At 33.9% G+C, this 26,309-nt stretch overlaps 1 protein-coding gene across 8 annotated transcripts in view; it reads left to right on the top strand.

Annotated features, from left to right (window-relative positions):
- PDS5B (PDS5 cohesin associated factor B) overlaps positions 1–26,309 on the top strand; it is a 197,241-nt gene that overhangs the window by 103,357 nt on the left and 67,575 nt on the right. For 7 of the 8 annotated variants that reach the window (XR_007473087.1, XM_004282205.3, XM_004282206.4 and 4 more), the window contains 8 exons: positions 744–889; positions 3,394–3,545; positions 4,800–4,913; positions 10,928–11,009; positions 14,344–14,392; positions 16,662–16,801; positions 18,339–18,454; positions 23,897–24,002. Coding sequence is in view for 7 of the 8 variants with exons in the window: in XM_004282205.3 (XP_004282253.1) it covers positions 744–889; positions 3,394–3,545; positions 4,800–4,913; positions 10,928–11,009; positions 14,344–14,392; positions 16,662–16,801; positions 18,339–18,454; positions 23,897–24,002 (905 nt within the window). In the remaining variant the exon portion in view is untranslated. Of the gene's footprint in view, positions 1–743; positions 890–3,393; positions 3,546–4,799; positions 4,914–10,927; positions 11,010–14,343; positions 14,393–16,661; positions 16,802–18,338; positions 18,455–23,896; positions 24,003–24,910; positions 25,097–26,309 lie in introns of those variants that run through there. The other variant, XM_049701102.1, reaches the window with a different exon arrangement.

Genomic DNA, 26,309 nt, shown 5'->3' with positions numbered 1-26,309 from the left:
ATATAATTAAAAAGCTGAATAATAATTTATGTTCACTTGTGGTACCTCTTCTTTAAACCTAATATATCATTACTGAAGATTGTTAATTTTTTCTTTCAGCTTTCTCAGTGCCAGATCTGAACTTCCATGTTTTTGACTTTAAGATTCTCCTCTAGTCACTCGTAATTGTTAAGTGTTTCATTTCTTCTGTCTTCCCTTTGGCCTTCCTTTTAGTTCAGTTAAACAGAATTGCCTTACGGTCTTTCCTGTAATCCTATTTCTTGGCTGCCATTACCTTAATTTTACTCTTTCAATAACCTCACTAAGGGTTTACGTAGTTAAGGGACAGAAACTTGAATTCTCTAGCCTTTTCCGATTAGAACCACTTGACTTGAATATTTTAACCATTTAAAAAACAAAAGTGAAATATTTAACATTGATAAACTTCTTGGTTCATTTATATGGTTTGTTGAATTAATGAGTTTAGGAACTCCTTAGTTAACTACCCTGTCCCACAAATGGGGAGGGGATTTACTCCTCAGTTGCATGTAAACTACTGTATTTTGCCTGAAGGACTGACCTTCTTTCCTTCTTCCTTCTCTTTCTCCCTTTCTCTCTTACCTACTCCTAATGTTTTTGAAATATTGAACCTTCTACTTAGGTTTTGTTTTTGTTGTGGTTTACTTTCAAAGATCTTATGCAATCTTTTCAAACATTTTAGTTGTCAAAGTTTCATTTTAATCAAATAAAATTTTATCTTTCAGAGTATCTTAAAGTGAGGTCACATGACCCTGAGGAAGCTATTAGACATGATGTTATTGTGTCTATAGTTACAGCTGCTAAAAAGGATATTCTTCTGGTCAATGATCACTTACTTAATTTTGTGAGAGAGAGAACATTAGACAAACGGGTAAGTAGGGTTAATAATTATTAGTAGGTTTGCATTTTGAATACTTGAAGTTTAATAGTATTTCATTTGAAAATATTGAGATTTAAATGTAATTAGCCCTTTTTGGGGGGGAGGCATTTTAATATCTAAAATAATGTTTATGAGAAGATTTTACTTTTTGTTACATTAAATTTTATTAGTTTTTCTTTATTAGGATTATTTGTTCTCATCCTCAAAATGGGTCAGCTCTAAATGGTAGAGTAATCAGATGTTTAACCTGTACACTAATTTTAGTAAGTGACCTTTGAAAAGGCCTCTGAACACAACTTCTCTTTTCTCTTTTTCCTTTCATATGGGTATCAGTTCATAGTCCTCTAGCTGATTGTATTATAATTTCTATGGAATGGAAAATACAAGATGTTTTCTTTTTTCTTTTAATTAATTAATTAATTAATGGCTGTGTTGGGTCTTTGTTGCTACATGCAGGCTTTCTCTAGTTGTGGCGAGTGGGGGCTACTCTTTGTTGTGGTGCGCAGGCTTCTCATTGCAGCGGCTTCTCTTGTTGCGGAGCATGGGCTCTAGGAGCGTGGGCTTCTCTTTTTGCGGAGCATGGGCTCTAGGAGCGTGGGCTTCAGTAGTTGTGGCGCACGGGCTCAGTTGCTCAGTTGCATGTGGGATCTTCCCGGACCAGGGATCGAACCTGTGTCCCCTGCATTGGTAGGCGGATTCTTAACCACTGCGCCACCAGGGAAGTCCCAAAAATGTTTTCAACATGGCAAAGCTAACCCCAGCAGAGCAGCATGCTTCGAGCCTATCTCCCATGACCCCAAATCTTCCTTCTAGAGCACTGAACAGCTCCACTCTTTAGTTAGTGGCTTCTGAAGAGGGCACTGTGTCTTACATTTGTATTCCATGTTGCCTAGAATGTATTAGGCACTCAGTAAGTGTTTCAGTGAATATTTATTCTCCCCTCCTCCCCTTTGCCTTTCCTTGATGGCATGGATTTTACAGACTTAGACTTAAGAGTAATTTTGGTGAAGGATGAAAATCTTTGGTGTATTTAGGGGTTAATAAGCAAAGAAAGTGGGAGGCCTCTTGGTAGATATGAATAGCTCTAACTAGGTAAAAACTTCACAACATTTTGAAAGTCACTTGTATGGTCGATTGTGCTGTCTCCATCATTTAATTCTCTCTTTGATCATGTGGGTTGTGGATGGAGAATACATGGACAGGAATTGCATGGTTTTCCCTCCAAATCTATAGGTATTCAGAGCAACTTATTTTAGTTGATAAATTTAGACTTGTTGTTATTGAATATTTCAGTACGGTATTAAACAATGAAAAGGCCAAAAGCTGTAAAGAAGGAAAAGGAGGTTTGCATCATGGTAGGATAACAGCCTTCTAAGTGTTCAAGTAAACTTTTTCATAGTTAAACTTAGAATTTAAGCTAAGTATTTGTGTATTATTGGGATCATAACTCATGTATGTTTTTGATCATCATGGTGTGTTCATCATAGGACTCCTTGGTTCATTCATATAAATATTAATTGAGTACCAAAAAATAATTAAATATATTTATGTTACTGGCAGTATTAGAATATGCTGTATCTATATCTTTAAATTTTCCCTAAAGTAGCACTTTCGGGAATTAGAGATAAGATAGGGAATTGGAGATAAAGTTTTTACAAACATATTGAATTTTTATTTTATGAGTAAAGCTTTTGAAGTCTTTTATTTCAATATGTATGCAGTGGATGGATGAAATAAGGACTATTATTTACTGTAATTAATTGAAAGAGAAACCAAGAGAAAAATGTTGCTGTGAGTGACAGACTGCAAAGGAAAAATTAATAATCTTCGCAGATTCATGAAGTTCTTAATATTACTTACACCCTACTGATTATAGTGCTGTGTTTATGTAAAATTTAAGATTAAACTCATACCAAGATAATTAATGTTAGGTATACTATAACAGATATGTATTTATTTTAGAAAATAGTTGAATACCTTTATACCTGAACGTCTTTGCCAGATATACAAAATGAACCACTGATGTGTCTTTGCATTCAGCATCTGATAAAGCCATTGTCATGTATACCTTTAATACACGTATGCTTAATATAGACCATAATTTGGAAAAAACTCTATAAGGAATAGCTCACAGTTTATCCACTTAACTGTCTTTGCCTTTTACAATTTGGTAGCATGCTTTCCCTCACTCATTCTAAGTGACATTAAGTAGATTGTGATTGAGTTTTGTTTTTTAGGGATTGGTAATGGGTATAAGATATCAAAGCATTAAAATTCTTTATACACGTTAATAGATGTCTGTGCTTGACATAGTAGATATATTAAAATGATAGTTGTGTTTTTTCATACAGTCATTACAGATTGACATCCAGGAACTGAGGTATGATGAAAATAAATTGTATAAAGTAAATAAAAAAACTGGGAAACTAGACTTTACTGAATTAATATAACGGAGGCATTTTTAAATTACGAGAAAAATTTTTGTTTTTTTTAAGTGGAGAGTGCGCAAAGAAGCCATGATGGGACTTGCCCAGATCTATAAGAAATATGCTTTACAATCAGCAGCTGGGAAAGATGCTGCAAAACAGATTTCATGGATCAAAGACAAATTGCTACATATATATTATCAAAATAGTATTGATGATAGGTAAGTTAAAGACACCACATGTAAAATGTTTAGTGCTTTTGGTATTATATAACTGTTGTTGAGCTGTTGTTTTAGGCTAACTATTTTCTTTATAACTTTAAACTCCCTCCTCAGTTTTTACTGCAAATTAAAGGTAGTGAGTGACTAGTTGCTTTCCCACCAAAGCCATAAATGAAGTAGTAATGTACATATAACTTTAGGGATGGATACGTCTTTTATGGTCATTTTCGTATACTGTGTTTTAACAGAGTAATATTTGAAAGTAGGAGTGTATGTAATTATTTAAATTTTGTTTCATAGATAATTGTGTTATAAGGATTCACATTCATTTTTTCAAATAAAATTAAAATAAGTATACAACCTTTGGATTTAGACATTTTAAATACAAACAATTCCTACTCAAGGCTAAAAAAACTAGTTTATAAATTTATATAAAAACACATTATCTGAATATAATCTTTGTATTTTTCTATTCCAGTGTGTAAGGTTAGATCTTATATGGAACCTAGCGATTTAGTAGTTAGTAGAACTGTAAATTCTGCTTGCAGTCTGCATTGATTTGATGAATTTTTAGTGGGGTCCAAATGATCTTGCTTATTAACAGGTGAGAATGAGAAAATTAAGAACCAGTAGGACTCTTACAATTTTAAGAGGTATGGGAAGCAGAAACTGAGTATCTTAGGTTGATATTATCTAAGAGACTTTATAGTTATTATTTTTAGAAAATTGACGTTTTTAAGCTTTTTGAGCGTGTGGCATCAGTGCACAGAGATTTGCATTATGGTTTCATAGCCCACCCCCCACCATTTAATTTTTCTTTTCTCCTTTTTTTCTTCTTTTTACTTTTATCTAGGTCTCTTTTCATGATGATCACTACAAAAAGTCAAGAATCTTAAACATTTCTTTATGGTTAACTTATAGATGTTTAGAATTTGTCACTTGGAAGGTTCTGGTGTAGTTTTTTAACCCTTTATTATTTAGCCAATGAAATTGAGTCCCTGGTATATAACTTGCCCAAGGTCATGCAGAAGTAGTTAATCTTAGTTAGGTATAGGACTGTTTCCAGTACATCCAGCTAAAATTTTTTCTTTGGCTCTTCTTCTTATAGAAAGAAATCTTTGATTTGGAAATCTCATCTCTACTCAGAAAGAAGAAGCTCTTTTATATGTGTTCTTTATGTGTTTTGGAAATTTACATACATATTTAATATGTACATTTAAAGAAATTAATATAGTACTTTATGTTTTTTCGTAGATTGCTTGTTGAACGGATCTTTGCTCAATACATGGTCCCCCACAATTTGGAAACTACAGAACGGATGAAATGCTTATATTATTTGTATGCCACACTGGATTTAAATGCTGTGAAGTATGTTTCAAATGTTAAACTCTGTTCTTTCCGTCTTTTGCAGTATGTTGGATTTTATGGAAAAGAAAACAACTGTATTTTTAAATGTCAACAATTTATGTAGTGCAAACATTGTTTAAATGGTCAGACACAATAAAATACTTGGATAGGATATTTTTTCAGAAAGTACTGCTATTAACATGAGATTAACAAGGATTTTTGTAACTAATTAAAAAACAGAGCTGATTGACATGGAATCTTTTAGGATTTAGTTTTTCTCTCTCCAGATTTTCATATTGTTGTCTCAAGAAATGCTGATGTACCTTTTGTTTTTGTTTGTATTCCTTAAGGCATTAGAAAGGTCCATATTGTGAAATTAGTACTTTCTTATTTTCACCTGATACTGATTTGAATTATAGAGTAGGGCAGTAGGATACATATTTTTGTGCTGCATAGCCTCAACATGGTGTTATAGTTTGATATAAAGGTAAGCACAAATACATTTTTATGACCATGTTTCATTCAAAAAGTGCTTTTGTATGGCTTTGTAGGGAATTGGCATTTTGGACATGGGAGAGGCATTGCTAATTGAATCGTACTGAGGCTTAGGAAATTGAGGCCTAGAGATGGATATGCTCTAGGTTTCAGAAAGTTTAGATCATCAGTATTCCAGTGAATGTGTAACTTAATCCCCAGCTAATGGGGATTAAATATTCAGAAATTAGAAGTATACGGAGCTGTATATAATTTTCATTCCTACCACAGCTTAATGGGACTTTTAACTGCACTTCCCACATGGAAATTATTATGTATGCTATTTATATCTTTCATAGGAATGTTGAGAAAAAGGGTTGTAGGGGGAGAAATGTACATTTCTTGATACCCACTGTACTTCAGGCACAGGAATATGTGTTAACTGTGGCTGCTTTTCTGCTACAATTGGCAGAGTTGAGTAGTTTCAACAGGGACCTTATGACCCACAAAGCTTATAATATTTACTTTCTGGCCTTTTATAGGAAAAGCTTGGAAACTCCCAGTATAAATGATTTTTTTTTCTGTTTTACACATGATGAGCTGAATCCCACAGAGATCAATGAACTTGCACAAAATTACACAAGTAATAAGAGACAAAGCCAGAATTTTTTTTTTTTTTTTGCGGTACATGGGCCTCTCACTGCTGTGGCCTCTCCCGTTGCGGAGCACAGGCTCCGGACGCGCAGGCTCAGCGGCCATGGCTCATGGGCCCAGCCGCTCCGCAGCATGTGGGATCTTCCCGGACTGAGGGCACGAACCCGTTGTCCCCTGCATTGGCAGGCGGACTTTCAACCACTGCGCCACCAGGGAAGCCCCAAAGCCAGAATTTGAACTCAGTTCTTCCTGGTTCCAAAGCTCATTCTTTTTCCACTGCGTATAGTAAAATATGTTACCTCTATAATTAATTGTAAAACATAAAATTTTCATATGCTAGCATCTGTGGAATTGTAATGCATCCTTTTCTTCATGGTGCAGTTGATGGCCTCTTAGAATGGATGAGATAGGATATGTATATATCCCATTTGAAACAACCTATTTAAATCACACCCAATCTGGACTCCTTGACTCAGTTCAACTGTCATTCAGGAGTAAAAATAAATTAAAGACACTTGCAAGCAAAAAATGAGAGTTCACCACTCATAAATCCTACTTGAAAAAATTACTAAAGAATAAAAAAGGAAATTGAATCCAGAAGGAAGGAATAGGATAAAGTTTTCTTTACAAGGGGTTGGGGTCTGGATTAAAAAGTAGGTTATCATCTAGGCTGATATTGTGCCAGTGTACACCACTGCAATGATATGTGAACTCTTTTGAGAGTCCCTGGGATACCCTGCCCCATGCCAGGTAGACCCTGTCAGATAACAACATGTTAAGATGGCAGGTAAAGTGTTCTAATGTTCTTTTGTCATATAAGAGTGAGGACAGACATGTTGATTAATTAGACCATGAATCAAGTGTGCATATTAAAACTTTGAGTCACCCCTAAAAAAATAGAATTCGAATGTATAACTTCTAAACCTAGGAGCAAAAAATTAATGAAAACCTTAATACCAGAAGTGGAAAAGAAAATAAAAAATAATTGAAAATAGAATACACAAAACATAAATAGCAGTTTCAAAACTAAATATTTTTATCAGATATCATTCATCACTTAAATGACAAGTCCATTTGATTGAATTAAAAAGAAAAAATGGTGACATAGGAGATATACTGGAAGATAATGTCATGGAAAAGCTGAAAGTAATTTCCAATCTGTGGATCAATTGATTCTACAGAAATGGTTGGTGAGTGAATGAGTATTTATCTCTTTTAAGTTAAAATACTTAAAAGAGAGAGAGAGATAATGTTTTTAAAATTACTTTTTATTTTAATCAACTTCTTGGAATTAAGTGACCAACTATACACCTAGTGCTTCTTAACATTTTATTACTTACACTTTAACTTTACATTTATCTGTGATTATTTTCTCCAAAAGTCTTTACACTTATTATCATGAAGTATTTAATGCACACAAATCATGAGTTTTGAAGCATAGTAATAAAATAAAACTATGTATGAACTTGTGAACACTTCTCTCTTTCATCCTCCTATCTTCCTCCCAGAGGAAACCACTAGCTTTAATTTTGTGTTTCTCATTTCCTTTTAAAAAAGTTTTATCGTATGTATGTATGTATCCCTTAATAATATATTTTTAATTTTTGCTTGTTTTTGAACTTTATGAAAACGGAATAATTGTGGGTATACTCTTCTGTGACTTGTTTTTTCACGCCACTCTATTACGTTCCTAAGCTTCATCTACTCTATATGTATAGCTTGTGGGTCATTCATTTTCACTGTGGTACTGAATTACTTTGTCATTAAACCACAGTTTTATTCCATCATCTTGGCATTGCAAATCTGAGTCAGTGCAAAGAATGGACATTTGTGTCTTTCCATTTTTTTAATAATACAAATAGTACTACTGTGAACATTTTTCAATTTAGTATACACATGCAAGGGTTTCTCTAACGTATGGTTATGAATGGTTCTCAAATTTGGCTGCACATTGGAATCACGTGGAGAGGTTTAAAAAATACTGACACATGAATCTCATCCTCAGAGATCCTCATTTAATTTTGTCTGGAGTGTAGTGTGGGCATTGGGGTTTTTAGGAAAGCGTTTCTGGAGATTGTAATGGGTAACCAGGGTTTAGGATCACTGGTATACAGCTATGACTGGAATTGCTGAGGATGCACATTTTCAGCATTATAAACTAGTCAAATTATTTCCCAATATGATTATACTAATTTATACTCTTACTCCAAAACATTATCAGGCATCTTATTTTTTGCCAATCTTTTGGGGGTCGCATTTTTTCTCATTTTTTTCATTGGCCTGAATACTAATAATATTGATGTTTTACTTAATGTTTCTAATTTCACCACAGTCCTCTGTATATAATACTCTGTATTATAACACCTGTCCTACTTCATTCATTTACCTTACCATTCTAGCCCAGAAAGTCATTTGAATTTTTGTGACCTCTAATTAGTTTGAAAAGTATTTTAAAATAGCTGCTTAGGGGGCTTCCCTGGTGGCGCAGTGGTTGAGAGTCCGCCTGCCGATGCAGGGGACACGGGTTCGTGCCCCAGTCCAGGAAGATCCCACATGCCGCAGAGCGGCTAGGCTCGTGAGCCATGGCCGCTGAGCCTGCGCGTCCAGAGCCTGTGCTCCGCAATGGGAGAGGCCACAACGGTGAGAGGCCCGCGTACAGCAAAAAAAAAAAAAAAAATAGCTGCTTGGCAGGCGGGTTCCTGCTAAGAACTTGTTTGGTAAGGATTTTTCTTATTTACTGAAAGAGCCATATATTTTATTCTATATCTGTGTTCTTTTGGGGAAGACAAAATACTTCCTATATTTTAGACTTTTTGATGTGTACCCACTTTTGGGTAAGTCCCTAGGTTAACTGTAAGTATACTGATTACTGGAAAGGAGAATAGAGGCAAGCTTGGGTACTGTCTGATCATGGTGTGTACTTCTACTTCCCCCAAGTTCCCCAGAACAACTGTCAGTGACAAGAGTAAGTGGTAGTATCATGTGTCCTGGTTGTGATCTTCTCTTTCATTGATCAGGCTCTCATCTAGACAGTTTTGAACTGTGGAGTCTGATGGGTAATTTGCCAGTTGGGAGTAGAAGGTTGGAGGAGAGTTTCTCTTCAACATTTGGACAGGTTTCTGACTGCAGCCCAATGGTAGTCGTTTGTTTCTTTGAACTGACGCAAACCTGTGGTATGTTGGTGCAAACAAGAAGCCATAGTGAGGGAACTAGTTGTCTACTTAAAATGTCACTTAACAAATGGAAGAGTATCCAGGCTCTATCCAGATTTTTCACGTTTATTTAGTGACAGAGCTGGAATTCAGGCTAATGTTAAATAAATGGATATTTGTCTTCCTATTGTAGTAATACTGCTTCTACTAGTACAACCTTTTTTCCTTAAGTACTGTTTAGAAAGGCAAAGCACAAGGACAAATTGTCTTTGCTGCTTAATATAATTTAATTGAAATGCTCAAGAGGATGCTCCCCCTGAATGTTATAATACAAATTCTTAGTCAGTGATGGTCACTTTTTGATTTAAGCTATAGCCATGATAGTTTATAATAAGCTTTAGAATTGCTTAAGATTTCATCTTTAAGTTAATAAATAAGATAATTTCTGCTTTATTTTTCTGCTTTAAGTGAAAGCAAGTTTCAAAATCCAGGGCTTTCAAAAGTTTTAAGTAGTGATAAAATATATAGGTAAGGAGAGAATTCATTGACTTTGGAGTTCACAAGTTATTTCACAGATGACTACTCTGTTTCTTTGAAAATTATTTACAGTCCTCTGGATAATGGTCATTTTTGTTTTAATGTTTACATTCTTAAAGTGTGCCAGTTAAACTTTGTGGAACTTTAGTAACTGGAAGACAGTAAAGTTTAGCTATTTCAAGATGAAAATGCCCCAGTACTGTTGTTTTGCCAGTACCATGTTGAAGGGACTACTATGAAGGAATTGTCCAAATTTAAGCTAATTTGTCTCCTTTAAAAAATGCAAAGATATTTTTAAAACATACTGCTGAGGAGGGTGAAAATATTAAACAATTGCCTTGTCTATCAAAAGAAAAAGTGTGTTTTTATATGGTTTTATATGCTTCTATATTAAATTACTCTTATGGCAGTGCTTCATATGTGTGATAATGGAGGTTAATAGAAGTATAGATAATTGAAAACAATGAGAAGTATTATTTGGTTTTGGAAAATTTCCTTTTTAAAATTTTAAATGTGAGTGGTTCTGATATTCTATAACTTAGTATTTAAATAACATTAACTGCTGTCTGTGATTTATGTATATTTTTTTGAGTACCTATATAATTTTTTTTAGATTTAAATTTCTGCCTGAGAACAATAGAAGTGTTATGGTGATCAAAATTTTTGCCATATAAAATGAATGTTCACTTATATACATATAATGTAATTTATAAATATTACTTATAAATAAAAGTATATAATATAATGTAAAATTATAATATTTTTGTTTCAGGAAAAAGTATCTCCATTCTCTCAGGGCTCAGTCTTTTCCGTTTGTGTCTTTCATTCCTTTTCATCCGGCCTGCTATTGAATACAAGACCTTACTCATTAAATATTGCTTTATTTCTTAAGTTTGTAATCTCTGCAGTTCATTGCTATGCCCTTGCCTACAAACATGTTCCAGTTAATGATAGATTTTCGCTGTTTTTATACAAAAGAAAAAACAACCACCACTAATCCCTTTCTTTTGATATAGCCATCTCTTCAAATGTTATTATCTCTTATATTTGACTTCTCTCTTTCTCTTCATGTATCATCGGTTGCTTAGTCCTGTAAATTTTACCCTTCTCTGTCATCTCCATTTGTAATTTGAACTCTTAGAAAAAATTAACATGGTTGGGATATTCTGGAAGGATGTTTATCCTGTTTTGTTATTTAAATTTATGTATGTTTTTCAGAGCACTGAATGAAATGTGGAAATGTCAAAATCTGCTCCGACATCAAGTAAAGGATTTGCTTGACTTAATTAAGCAACCCAAAGTAAGTTATCAACATTTTTGCTATGTGTTGAACAACTATTTCTGTGTGGAACACTTCTGACTCTAGAACCTATGATCTCTAACTTAGAACACTGAAATTTTTAAGAAACTTATTGCTTAGAAAAATTTAAATTTACTATATCTGCAAAAGGTGATACCCAACAGGAAGGAGAATGTGCTTCTGTGTACACAGAATGAAGCCTTTTTTGGTAGCTTTAAAATTAAAAAAATAAAACCAAAACAATAACTCAGCATTATTGAAAGCATAGAAAACAGTAAAATTACACTTAATGTTGCTATACTGAAATGCTCCCATCATCTTTATATAGTCTTGTGGTTATAGAAAGTTTTAATATCATGTAATTATAGTTTAGTATCATGATATTTTTACTTATAATTAATATGGTAATTTTAATGTATTACCTGGTCTTCATAATTATAATTTAATGGTGGTTATTCATCCAGTTGATGTTGTTTGAGAATGTTGTATGTAGGCCTATAAAAAGTATAATTCATCTAAAAATCAGTGTGCCTGGTCATTTTAAATTGCATCCAGGGAAAACAGTGTAGTGTTATTTTTTGTTTCTTTTTCAAGCACAGTGGACCACCCCCCACCCCCACCCCCACCCCGACATACACCTCATGTTCATAGGACAGAGGTCAACAGAATGGAGTTGTTTCATCTAAGGGGAGAAAATTTCCAGTTTTCCTAGGTGTAAATCTTGCCGTTTGCCCTAAAAATCAGTAAGCTAACAGTAGTTGTTTGAGTGGTTTTTAGTGACCTCACTTTTTTCTTAACCTCTAAATCACTAGTAATAAGGCATTTCATACCACTTGTTTGCCTGATTGAAGCTTACAACTGAGTAGTTTTTTTGTTTTATAGGCTAACAATGACCTCTTTGTTTATGGTTTATTGAACATAATTTAACCTTCTGTGATTCCTGAGTGTATTGAACCTGCTAGAAGAAGTTCTTCCTTATAGTCAATGACTTAAAACTAGTTTTAGAGATTCTGCTATTTCAGTACGTTCTGTGCAAAGGAGGAAAATTGGAAAATCCTAGTTAAGTTAGTGTGTTTCAACCAAATAAACGTGTGTTAGTCAGTGTTATAATGCAGTGTTGATGTGTTTCAGATAATAAGCTCTGGTTAAAGTGCCCTTTTTTGCCACCTAGAGACTTGTTAATTTACTTCCTTTAGGTAAAGTTGCAAGAATGTTCTTATTTGCATGTGTATAAAATTATTCCTGATTTTAGGCATTATTGAAGTCATTAGCAGCCGAATAGCATAAGTGTGTAGATCATATGTTGAACAGTGTGATGTATGAGACGGTAACCAAAAATAACTTTGTTTTTGATTCTCACTGTCCCTTTAAATTTTATTTAGTGGGGGCTTCTGTCCTTTGCCTGTTCATAAAAACTTGGGAGGGTCTCATGACATTCCTGTTCAGTCTACATGAAATAAAATACAATCTCAATTCAGTTACAATGTTTTATTCCCTTCCACTTTGTGGTATTTTCCTTTAAATTATCTTAAAATAATTAACAAGTTATCCAAATCAAAGAGGGAATTCTCATTCATGTGTGGTGGGGGATGAAGAAGAAACAGAATGGAGGAGGATAGTACTCTAAAGTGGAATTCTAGTGAAAGGAGAATTCATAGTCTCTTATTACTTAATATTCACTTTATACTGAGAATTGTAGTAGATATTATAAAGTTAGAAAAAAAATACAAAGCTGTGTTTAACTTTTGGCTGTTTATAATTCTGCCTATTTTACCAGGAAGACTCTTAGATATAATAATCAGAACATGTTTCATTGGCTTCCTCATTATTCCTTCTGATTAAGATAGTTTTTATTCTTTCTTAGTAATGTAGCCCTTCTACTTCATGTAACTAAATTGATTTGCTCAGTGTCACTCAAAGTGACTCTGTAGTTTGCAGTATTGTACTTTTTTTTTTTTTTTTTGCGGTACGTGGGCCTCTCACTGTTGTGGCCTCTCCTGTTGCGGAGCACAGGCTCTGGATGCGCAGGCTCAGGGGCCATGGCCCATGGGCCAGCCGCTCCGCGGCATGTGGGATCTTCCCGGACCAGGGCACGAACCCGCGTCCCCTGCATCGGCAGGTGTACTCCCAACCACTGCGCCGCCACCAGGGAAGCCCTGCAGTATTGTACTTTGTTGGTGATGTTTCTTTTTCATGTGGATCAACTTCTAGTAAGGCCAGCACCACCTCTTTCCCCCCAGATTGAAAAACAATAGAAATCTTATGTTTCTAGTCAGATCTATTAAGTTCCAAATATTTGGGAATTAGCTCTTGTATGCTATTCTATTATTCTTTGTCTCTCCTTCCTTTTAGAAAGCTCCTTCTCAATAGGGACAGTTTATTTGTTTATTTTTTGATTTGTTGCTTTCACCCCAATGTTTCTCTAGCTCAGTATTTTATGCAGAGTTGCTCAGGGACTTTTTTTTTTAATAACACCTGATGGAATGAATAACTAGTATTCTTAGAAACATCTTTTATACATGTGACTTTACAGAGTGTATTACGTGCAGCACAATGTGATGAACACATTCATTCACTGAAATACTACCCTGATGCAACAAATAACTAGCACTCTTGGAAAATTTTTGTACCTGTCAGTGGCATCTTCATTGTCTTCATCCAGTGTCTTCCCAGTGGCTTCATGACTATGCCTTATAATCCTCAGGGTTAACGATTTTAGGAATACCTCGGTTCAATCAGAATTATATACTTAATTGTCAACTTTTTGTTTGAGATAGGCTAAAAATGTGAAAACCAACATTTCCAGATTAGTTTCCTTTTTTAAACTTAGTTGTCCTGTTCTTTGAGTACTTAAGAAAAACAAAATATCTCTGTGTCCCAAAAGGTTGATGTAGCAGTCATCTGTTTTTGTTTTGGAGGCTGACAAAACAGGACAAGGGAAGAGGCAACGACAGTGGAGTATGACTTCACTTCTACCTTTCATTCGGTTCATCTGGAGTTTAAACATGGCTAAAGAAGGAGCATATAGTGGTGGTCAGGGCGTGGGCCGAGAGCATGAATGGGTTAACTTAACTTTACTTACTTAACTTTCTGAAGAATACAGTGAAGATTATTGTTAGGAGATTTTTTTTTTTTTTTTGCTATTTACTAATTGTTTAAAATTAAAAGACTTTTTTAAAAGAGTAGTTTTGGGTTTACAGAAAAATGAGCAGAAAGTACAGAGTTTACATATACCCCTACCCTCTCCCCATTTCCCTTATTATTTACATCTTGTTTTAGTGTGGTATACTTGGTACAGGAGGTTCTAATTTTGCATTTTTTGTGTGATTTACAGACAGATGCCAGTGTCAAGGCCATATTTTCAAAAGTGATGGTTATTACAAGTAAGTTATTTCAAATATATGTAAACTTTAAGGTTTATTTGAAACATTTCTTTCGGATAATATAAAGTGTTTCTTGGAGTTCCATTTTAAGCTATGATAATATAGGAAAATATTAAAGTTTTTTGATTGATTTTTTTTTCCCCCAACACGCCCAGCTTTCCTTTTTTTCCCTGATTTTCATTTATTTTGCATACTACACAGGATTATTTTGTGTGTTGATACGAGCAAAAGCTGGGTTTTATTACATAAATTTATTTTTGAGAATACATTCAAATTACTGCGTAACCTTGCTGTTAAAAACTGCATGTGTGCTTTGGTATTGCTTGGTCTAATGTGAATCTATCTGAAGCTAATTTCATCCTGAGTCAAAATTTACAATGAAAGATATACCTAATAACTACAAGAGAGCTTCTTTGAAAAAAAAGTTAATTTGCTTTTTTACTTCAGTGATTTTAAATAAAATGTTATTTAATTGCCTTTAACAGTAAATACTAAAGGATTGTGTAGCACATCTCCTTTGTTCAGGGCAGGGGTAGGAAAAAGTAGCGGTTTTTGTAGGTCATTTGCTTTTCCTCTCACCTCAGGGATCACTGTGTATAGCATATGGATGGAGGGAAAATCAGGAACACCTGGAGGAATGCTTCTACTGAGCTTCCATGTGGTAGTAATGAAGAGTTCTTAGACGGATTTTTGAGATGTTAACAAATATTCCGAGATGTGTGTGGAAGTAATGCTAAGACACCAAAGAGAACAGTAACCTAATTCACTGGGTATTAGACTAAGTGATAGAAGTTTTAGCATGAGTAGAAATTTCCCAAAAAGACCAAAATGTCTTTTAGTCCTGAGTAGTTAAACATAAATTAGTTTTCAGTCCCTTTGGATAACTTAAAGCAAGTGATTTTGTGCTATTGCTTTTTAACAACTATTTCTCTGGTTGTTTGGCTGCAGACACTGTCCCCTAAAGGAGATCGTCTCCTATATTCTTTCTTTTTTTAACCCCCTATCCATTTTCTTACAACAAGTACAGTATTTCCCAAATTCTGTTGTGAAGAATGCCAGTATCCTGCAGGTGTTAATAGTATCATCAGAAAAAAGAGTTCCATGGTCTAGTACGTTTGTAGAATCCTGAATTAAAGGGGTTTTCTGTTGTTGTTTTTCCCTTCCTCCCTGTCTCCATCTCTGTCCTTCCCTCCTCTCTCTCTCCCTCCCCCTCCCTCTATCCCCATTTCACTTCTTTTTGTTTTGTTTCTTAAATGGTATGCTTTATTGTAGCCTTTAATATGATGCCTATATGTTATGGAGGGGCTGTAAAGTGACATTTTCCAAAACTGTTGACAAACAGTACAGTAGAATTTTTGTATTCTAGAAATATGGAAATGTCATACAGTCAAGTAGTTAGGAGGAAAATTTGTTCTTACTATATTCAGTCATCTAGCCAAGAGTTAAAATGGAATTTCAGAGTTGTATATGAACTTGAAGACTGCATTTACTGTATTCATATTTTAAGATTCAACACATTTCTACTACTTTTATTAGAGTCCATAGTTCTATATTATAATTTCTGTTATTAGAAGGATCCTACCTAGTCTTGTTCTCCCTCACAGTTGTGAGTAGCCAGAAAAAAAAGATTCTAGGATGAATATTTTATTAGCTTTCATAAGTGTTTTGATACATGATGTATTAGAAGAGTAGTATAAAACTCATCTATGATTCTACAAGAACTCATCCTTTCTCATGTGATAATGGCCTACCCAGCAGTAACACCTGGAACGTGTTGCTCAGCATGGGTTGGTGCCAAGTAGCATGCGTGCGTGTGTGCATTATCTCTGGATGGTTTAACAGTAAACAGTGCAGTACAGGAAAATGGTTTCTTCTAGGTAAAACTGATTGATCTTCATCTCTTACTCTGAATTGCAAAAGAACAATGTATACAACAAGCTCAAGGGATAGTAATAAAATTGGTATTACTCAGGTAGACATGTAATGCCTTTAAGTATTATAAGGAGTTATTTAGAAATAGCCAGTTTGGTCTTTCTCTGCATAGATGGTCCTTCACAATGATCTTATTTTATGTTTCTAGGAAACAGATTTTTATTTGTGAAAATTTATTATTGAAGGTGCTCTACAATTTTTATCACATTAAATTAAATGAATTTGTAAGTTAGGATTATTCATCAAAGTAATAAAAGGAATGAAAAATGTTGATCTCATTTATTATTTTGATAAATTTCTAAAATTGTATTTTAATTGAATTTTAATTTAATTTAAGGAAATTTGCCAGATCCTGGTAAGGCTCAGGATTTCATGAAGAAATTCACACAGGTGTTAGAAGATGATGAGAAAATAAGAAAACAGTTAGAAGTACTTGTTAGTCCAACATGCTCCTGCAAACAGGCTGAAGGTTGTGTGGTAAGGAGAGAAATTTAAAAAGAGCTCATGTTTGGAGAAACCTCCAAATCTTTTTTGTCCCCTTTTGTAATTTGTTACGTAAAATTTAGAAAATATCACAAAAATAACAATACAATTAAACTGTAATTCCTCTATAGAGACAGTGGTTAATATTATGGTGTATGTTTATATTATACATGTATCTTCGTACATTTTACTTTCTCGTTAATTAGTCTTTTGCAGTATTATATTTAGTAGCAACATAGCACACCATTGAATACGTGTACCATAATTTATTGAACGGCCCACTTGTGTTACACATTTAAATTTTTTCCCAGTTTTTGATTAATGTAAAGAATACTTAATCTTTATAGCTAAGTAATTTTACACAGTCTTGATTTCATTTCTTTAGGATAAATTCATTATTGGCCAGTTATCACTGTTGGGAACAAGCAAAACTCAAACAAAAACATCATTATTTTGATAGGATTTGTAAAATTGGTTACTAGTCATCTGACCATTTTTTCTCATTCAGTATATTAGCTATTCTTATTTCTTTTGTAAATTGTGTGTTTTTTAGTCTTGGCCTATTTTTCTGGAATATTTATCTTTATCTCATTTGTTAGTATGTCATGGCACTGTATGTTAATTAAGCTGCAGATATAGTTTTCTATCTGTTGTAGTTTTCCCTTTTCATTTTGTTTATGATGTCCTTTACATACTATAGTTTTGTTATCTCGCTAAGTCTATCAGCAGTCTCCTCAAGGTTTTTGTCTTTGGAGTCCTGCTTATGAAATCCCATTCTGTTGCAGGTCAATGAAAATGTTTACTGATGTCAGTATTTTTTTTTTAAATATTTATTTATTTATTTACGTTGTGCTCAGTCTTAGTTGCAGCACGCGGGCTCCTTAGTTGCGGCTTGAAGGCTCCTTAGATGTGGCATGCGAACTTTTAGTTGCGGCATGCATGTAGGATCTAGTTCCCCGACCAGGGATTGAACCCGGGCCCCCTGCATTGGGAGCACGAAGTCTTAACCACTGCGCCACCAGGGAAGTCCCTGATGTCAGTATTTCTTAATCTGTTGCCCATGCATCGTCCTAAATTCTTTTTTAAAAAAGATGATTTTTGGCTCTACGCCAGGTTGACTAAACGAGAATCTTCACAATGAGACCCAGGAATCTGTAGTTTTAATGGGCTCCCCTAATAATTTTGCTTGTTGAAGTTTGTATATCCACTGACCCTTGGTTTTATTCTTTCGTATTTGTTTTCATCGTTTTGGAATATTTTTGGTGTAAGGTGTGAGATAGGGATATAACTCTGCTTTTATTCTAAATGTCTGTTCAGGTATTTCAGTATAACAATATATTGAATAATCTACCTTTTTCCTACCTACTTGAAATATTACCTTTCTCCTATGCTAAATTCTTAGTCTATTCCTATTGATTTGTTTATTCCAGCACCAATACTATGTGGTTTTAATTATTATAGGTTCTTAACATTTTAATGTAATGAATTATTTAAAAATACTTTTTTAATATTTTAAAAATCTACATTACAGCGAGAAATAACTAAGAAGTTGGGCAACCCCAAACAGCCTACAAATCCTTTTCTGGAAATGATCAAGTTTCTCTTGGAGAGGATAGCACCTGTGCACATAGATACTGAATCTATCAGGTATTTGTATATTAAAATATTGAATTTTCATTACTATTAATTCATTCATGCTTTAGTAGTCAATCATTATTGGGTACCTGCGCTCATTATTGAGTAAGGCACTCATAGTATAGGTTTATGTATATACATAATGGCTATACCCTAATCTGTAGATATCTGTAAATAGATCTATTCATATATATGTATATGTTTGTATATATACATACACTCCTCTGTATATATATATGTATGTATTTAGTTTTTCTTGTTATATATTTTAATTTAGGTACTCTTTCAACTTGGATGAGAATTTGTCAATCCAAGCCTAGTTTTTGTCTGTTACTAGTATACTAGTTAGTTAGCTTGCATAGGTTAACTAATAGAAACAAATTGCAGTTCTGTTCTCAGGAAAAGAAAACTAAGTGAATATGTTGTAAAACAACATATGATGCATTTTCACAGATATCTGAGAACTGAAAATGTTATCTTTAAAACAACCTTCATCCTGAAACTTTATCACCTGACTGTGATATCTTGGAAAATACTTTCTATTTATATCTGTACTTGGTTTTATAAAATGTGGGAAGAGCTCTTTTCTTTTCTATTTATTTATTTCTTTTTAGTTTTTATTTTAATTAATTAATTTATTTATTTTTGTCTGCACCATGTGGCATGCGGGATCTTAGTTCCCTGTCCAGGGATCGAACCTGTGCCCCTTGCATTGGGAGTACAGAGTCTTAACCACTGGACCGCCAGTGAAGTCCCCGTTTCTTTTTTTTTTTTAATAGCTTTTCCTTAAATCTTTCAACTGGTTGAAAAAAGAAAGTACTTATAAAATATGTATATAGCACACTGATTTATTAGTGATCAGTAGTACCTTTCAGAGCTTTATTGGATTCCAAAATAAATAATAATAATGGTACACTCTGTACTCAGTAAAGCCCCTTTGGGGTTTTTTTTTTTTTTTTTTTTTTTTGAGGGCATAGGGTGTAGCTTTTCACTTGTGACCCTCCATAGAGTAGGGAGACAGACCCTACTTTGGATGCCCATTTGTCACTTTGGACTCCTCTTGCATCATTTTTCATTTGAAGAAAGGGTTCTTCAGTTTGAAAAACAAAAGGAAACAGAACAAAAAACCAGAACTTCTATATTAGTACAAGGAAGAATCTGAATCAGACTGAAATTCATTAATTAAATAAATAATCCCATGCCTGCTACAATATATTTGAAGTGATGCTAGTTAGATATTGGCAAAGCATATTTTCTGCTTTTCATCAACCTTCTGTTGAGTAAGGGAATAGAGAGTTTTAATCAGGAAATTATATTATAGTTCTATAAAATTGGTGCAGATAGTGTTCAGAGGACTGAAAGAAGATTTCTCAAAGGGGGTAGTATTTGACCTAAGAGGAAGAATGGAGTAAGATTGTATTTCTACAGAAATGGGAGGAGTATTCTAGGTATTGAGATTAATATAAGCCAAGCTAACTGGGATAGGAAAGAACAAGGATATTTAGAAAATGATTGCCATCTATTTAAAGTACAATATGGAGAAGTGTAAAAGTGTTATGAGGTGATTCTAAAAAAGCATTTGGGGGGCTTCCCTGGTGGCGCAGTGGTTGAGAGTCCGCCTGCCGATGCAGGGGACGCGGGTTCGTGTCCCAGTCGGGGAAGATCCCACATGCCGCGGAGCAGCTGGGCCCGTGAGCCATGGCCGCTGAGCCTGCGCGTCCGGAGCCTGTGCTCCGCAACGGGAGAGGCCACAACAGTGAGAGGCCCGTGTACCACAAAAAAAAAAAAAAGCATTTGGGATCAGATTGTGGAAAGGCTATAAGATCTAACTTCAGAGCTTTTACTTTGTTCTTTGCTCTGTTGAGAACCAGGAATGATTGATGATGGATAGGAGGAGGGAAGTCAAAAAGATAGACTGCTAAGGTGTTGTTATAATTGTCTGTGGATGGTGGTAGTGGGATGGAAGGGAAAGAACATATTTGAGGAAGGTTTTAAAAGAACAACGTAAAAAATGGGTCATCTTACTGGAAATGGGGAATAAAAGGGAGGAGTCACAAGTATACGGGGTCAAGTCCAGATGATGAGTAGTATTACCATGAAAAGAATGAAAGGAGCTGGTAAGAAAGGATGCGCTGCTTATTTGGACGCAATTTTCTTTTAATCAAGGCAAATTAAATTTAAAGTGAAACTGTGAGAATAGATAGTTCCCTGAGCAAGATTATGTAGAAAAAAGTTAAAAAGATCAAAAGATCATGGACAGAACCTTGAAATTTTTTTTAACAGTAGAAAAATTACAGAAAGGTAAGAAAACCAGGTTATTGCAGTATTTTGAAACTTAGGATAGAAAAAGTTTCCAGCAGTAATATGTGTGATGAACAGAAAGACTGAGGACCAAAACAGGTCTTTGACTTTAGCAGTTAGTAGGTCATGGTGTTACAGAAGAAGTGTTCAAACATAAATAATAGTAACAGGTAGTAGCCATTAGTGCTTATAATGTGCCTGGGCTGATTCTCTGTGTTTTACGTGTTTTAACTTACTTCTTAACTTTATAAGGCAAGAAATATTTTTATTCCCATTTTACAGGTAAGGAACAGTGAGCTACACAGGTGTTTGAGTAACTTTCCCACTGCTGGGAAATAGCTAGCGGCATTTAAACTGAGGAAGTCTGGCTCCAGCGCCCTCTTGCTTTAGCCACCACACTGCAGAAAGATTCCACTCTTGTTCCCACCAGTAGTCAATGAGTGTCCAGTTCACCTAACTCTTCCTGATAGTGACTTAACCTTTTCAGTCTTTGCCTTTTTATAGGTGAATGATGGTACTATTTTTTTAAAAAAACAAAAAATTGTGAATAAAATTGAACATTTTTTCCCTATGTGTTTCTTGGCTAATTGTGTTTCTTCTTATTCTTCTGTGAGTGGCTTAGAGGAATTGTCTTATTGATTATATGAATGCTTTATAAAGTAAGGCTAGTAACACAGTTTGATTACCTTTTAAATTTGTGCTTGACATTAATAAATATTAAATTATATAATCTATTATTTGTTTCCTTTATGATTTCTTTCTGCCTTTGGTATCATATCAGATGGTTATGTTTTTTACATTTAGTCTTTAATTGGTCTGGAACTCATTTCGTTGTAAGGTGGAGATAGAGATCCATCCTTTTTTAAAATCCTGATAGCTAGTTGTATCAGCTCCATTTATTGAAAAATTGATTCCTTCCCATTTGATTCGAGATGTTCCCTCATTATAGCATAAATTCTTACATTTGGGGTCTTACTGGATTTTTGCCTTGGTTTCTTTGTCTTTTGAGGCTTTTATGATACATTTTTATCTCATTGAGAAAATTCTTTCATCCCTCCTCCCCTAAAATGTACTAGATGTTCCCAAACATTAATTAATTTTTCCAAATGAGCTATAGAATGTGTCTGTTGAATCTTGTCCTACACCAAGTTGTGTTCCTCTGAGATGTAGTGGAAAACACCATTTGTGTAATTCTGTGTTTCCATGCTTGTCTTGATTTTTTCAAATCTTTATGCTCCCTTAATATAATTTCAGAAATTATGTACAGATTCTGTGCATTTAAAACTTTTTAAAATAAGTTTATTCATTCATTTATTTATTTATTGGCTGTGTTGGGTCTTCGTTGCTGCACGTGGGCTTTCTCTAGTTGTGGTGAGCGGGGACTACTCTTTGTTGCTGTGCGCGGGCTTCTCATTGCGGTGGCTTCTTTTGTTGTGGAGCACCGGCTCTAGGCGCGCAGGGTTCAGTAGTTGTGGCACGAGGGCTCAGTGGTTGTGGCTCGCAGGCTCTAGAGCACAGGCTCAGTAGTTGTGGCGCACAGGCTTAGTTACTCTGCGGCATGTGGGATCTTCCTGGACCAGGGCTTGAACCCGTGTCCCCTGCATTGGCAGGCGGATTCTTAACCACTGTGTCATCAGAGAAGCCCCTAAAACTTTTTATTCCTAGTTATTTTGTATATTTTGGCTTGTCATTATAAATAGATTTCTTCTACCCCTTACCCGCCTGTATTTTTTAGGTGGCTTTGGCTAATACAGAACAGCACAGTCGATTTTTAGTGTTTTATTGGTGTCACCTCACTGAACTATCAGTATTTTGTAATAGTTTTTCAGTTGATTCTCTTTGGTTTTCCAGGTTGATGCTTTTTCCTCATAGATTTTTTTATATCACTGGCTCTTGTTCTTTGGTTACTAGCTCAATTGTACGTCTTCAGGAATGCCTTTCCTGACTGCCCTGGTTAACCAAGGGTCTTGTCTTCTTGTCTTGGCCTTCTTTCTAGTCCTATTGTTCCCTGATTTTAATGTATTTGTTTGCTTATTTTTGGCGTTTGGCCTTCCCTCGCTAGACTTGAGAGCTTCATGCTCTTACTCATGGAAGAAAATAATGAATTTAATTTTGGGTATATGGTATTTTTCATTCCTATGGTACATCTAGGTAAAAATGAAACCTTGGGACTGATGAAAATATGGGAAGAGGATTCAGGCTGAAGATTTTTATTTGGGGTGGTTGGAGCTATGAGAATCAGTTAATCAGGGAAAATGGGCAGAAAAGGACAAAACATCCTCAAAGATACTAATTGTTAAGGGAATGATAAATTTAAGAGGACGCTGCAAGGAAGACAGGTATATTTGACTTGTAGCTTGACCTTAGATTTGAGTACATAATGTTTTTGTAGAAATGTAGATCTACTAAACATTTTAAGGAACATTGAATAATTGAATTTTCTTATATTTTGATATGTATTATGTCTCTAACCTGGTGTCTATTACTTGTTTTTTTGTAAAAAGAACAAATACCTACCAGAGTGAATGATTATTTTCGATAATAGACAGTGCATTACAAATAATTATTTTAAAATTACATAAGCTTGTTTTTAGAAGAAAATTTCAAAACATTGTGTTTCCTTTTTGATATATTCTGAATGTTCTAGTGAGGATTTATTGTGTGTCTGTTATGTGGCATTTTTACACCTTTCAGGAGGAGGCCTTTCTGGCTTTCATAACAGTCCCAGACACAGTAATATTTGCTAGATGGTTTGAAAGTGCTTAATGTTGCCATTTATCCTTTATTTCAATGTACGTTTTTCTACTTACTGGAGTAATAACGAACTTTAGATAGTTAGAAAACATCTATTATCATTCACATGTTTAGGCATAAACTTTACATGGAAAATACAAGAATAAAAATATAGCATTAATAAACAGCAAATCAGGTAACATTTTGACCTCATTTGAATGGACAAAGGAAAATATCATTTCAGAAAGAAGCTATATTTACTATAGCTTTCTGTTTTGCCATAATGGTTGGGCAACAGCTGTATCAAATTTTATGTGGTTTAGTTGTGGTCTATATAGAAAATATTCAGGATTATTTTTCTTAGACATTGCTAATAGAAGAGTTAAGAAAATGACAAAAAATTTTTTTTTCATGCTTTAGTGCTCTTATAAAGCAAGTAAACAAGTCAATAGATGGAACAGCAGATGATGAAGATGAGGGTGTTCCAACTGATCAAGCCATCAGGGCAGGTCTTGAACTGCTTAAGGTAAATATGCTTAAGGTGAAATTCAGTGCCTAATTAGACAATTGTTAAACATATATAGTTTGGATTTTTTAGACTTGAGATTTGCTTCTTTAGGTTTATAGAACCTGAAGTAAAATTTTCTTAATCATTTTTAGGTAATTTTGAAATTGCATGTTTATTCTAACATGTAAGCTAAATATTCTCAGGTTTAAATTGTATAATATAACCTAGTATTAACTATATTAAGGATTATAATTTGAAGCTTTCATTAGTAAACAAAGAACTTGCTTACCCCTACCACAGGAAGAACCAAAATTTTAAAGTCTGTTTTATGTGTTATTTTGTTAGCTAAAATATACTACTACCTTTTACTGATTACAAAGATATCAGTTAATTGTTGATAAAATTGAAAATATAAACTAATAAGAAAACATTGAGAAGCCTATCATTCATAAATATATTTTGTTTCCTTTTAATCTTTAGAAAAATGTACACTTTTATATAGTTGAGATCAGACTGAAAATACAATTTCGTATCTTGACTGTTTTCCCATAATAAATTATAAGCATTTTTCTCAGTGTTTTTTGACAGTATTTTTAAGTGTCAAAAAACAGATCTTATTTTAGATGTATGCTTTAAGTTAATTGCCTCTGTTTCCTCATCTATAATGGAGTTAGTAACAGTACTTCTCTCACAGGGACTAAATTAAATCATGTACTTAATGTCTTAGCAGAGTGTCTGGCTCATACTAAAAATAATAATAAACATTATTTTTTGATTAGTTCATTTTGGAGATATCATAGTGTTCCCAACTACTTTCATATTGTTGGATATTTAGATTTTTCTAATTTTATTACTGCTAAGGTAAATAAGAGCTCCTGCTAATGTCTTTCTTTCTTTCTTTCTTTTTTTTTTTTTTAAAATACTAGAAGGACATTACTGGGTCAAAGAGAATGACCACTTTCAAAATTCTTGGATATATGTGTATTCAAATTCCTTTACAGAGAAATCGTACTCATACAGTATATATAATTCAGTCAACAGTGTATGAAGGTGCCTATCTCCTATCTTCACAAATTTGGAATAGTATAAAATTTTAAAAGTTTTACTAATCTGATAAGCGAAAAATAATGCTTTAATTTATATAATTATTGCTAGTGAGATCCACCTTTCATATGTTGATCATTAGTGTCTTCTCTATAGTGAATTCATTGCTTTTATCCTGTGTTCATTTTCTACTGACATCTCAATCTTTTGTTTTTTTAACTGACTTAAGTGTGCTTTTAACTTCCTTGGCTTTTTTATAGGACATATTTGATATATAAAAAAATAAAATGTATTCTGTTTAAGTTATAAAGTATAGTAATAAAATGAATACTAATAGAAAGTAAAAGGAATGCGAACTCAAATTAAATAGAATATTAATACTGTTGAAGTTCACTGAGTGGCTTTTTACCCTACATCTTCCAGGTCTGATTGTCCTGAATCTGGAGTTTATTATTCTCTTAACTATTCTGTATAGATTTTCCATTTATGTCTATATCTCTAAATAACATCACTTATTTTGCTTGTTTCTCAGTCTTATAAATATGGCATTATGCTCATACGTTTTTCTACTACTTGCTTGTTTTTACATTCTACATTTGAGTCTAATTGTTTATTTTAAGCTTAAAAGTCCTGTCATGTTCAGAGGGGTTTTTATTGTTCGTGATTTTTAAATTTGAAACAACGCAGCTAAAATTTATTTTGAAATTGTGTATTGTAGGGGAGGGTCTAATTTGATTTCCTCCAAATAACTATCCACCTTTACCAGGACTATTTATTAAAAATAAAAATTCCATCCATTCTCATTTATTTTCTGTTACCATCTTTATAATCTATTACACCCTATCTTAAGTGCATATATACGGTAAGCTCTATTTATTGCTTTATTTTTTGTTGTTGTTGCTTTTAATGTTAGTACCATGTTGATTTGATTATTGTAACCTTACAATATCGTTTATTGTCTGGTGTTTTACCCCCTTCCCTAGATTACTTTTTTCCGAAAATGTTATTAGCTGGTCTCTTCTAATGATCTTTGTTTAGAATCATAGAGATATTTTTTAAAATTCTCTCTTCTCATTTTCCTTTTCTCCTACCTTCATTCTCCACCACCCCCCTCTCCAAACATTAACCAAATCCAGATTATTCTGAGTAGAATTATGGTACATGTAATTTAATTTTGAAGGTAATTGTTTCTTTAGACTGTACAGTCTTCCTACACAAGAACATTTCTGTTATATATTTGAGTAAGTTTTAAATTTTATTTATAGTGCTCTTATTGATTTT

Source organism: Orcinus orca, chromosome 18, assembly GCF_937001465.1.
Source record: "Orcinus orca chromosome 18, mOrcOrc1.1, whole genome shotgun sequence".
NCBI classification, from domain to species: Eukaryota; Metazoa; Chordata; class Mammalia; order Artiodactyla; family Delphinidae; genus Orcinus; species Orcinus orca.
Note: the sequence above shows the minus strand (reverse complement) of the source record. Positions and strands in the feature narration are given on the sequence as shown.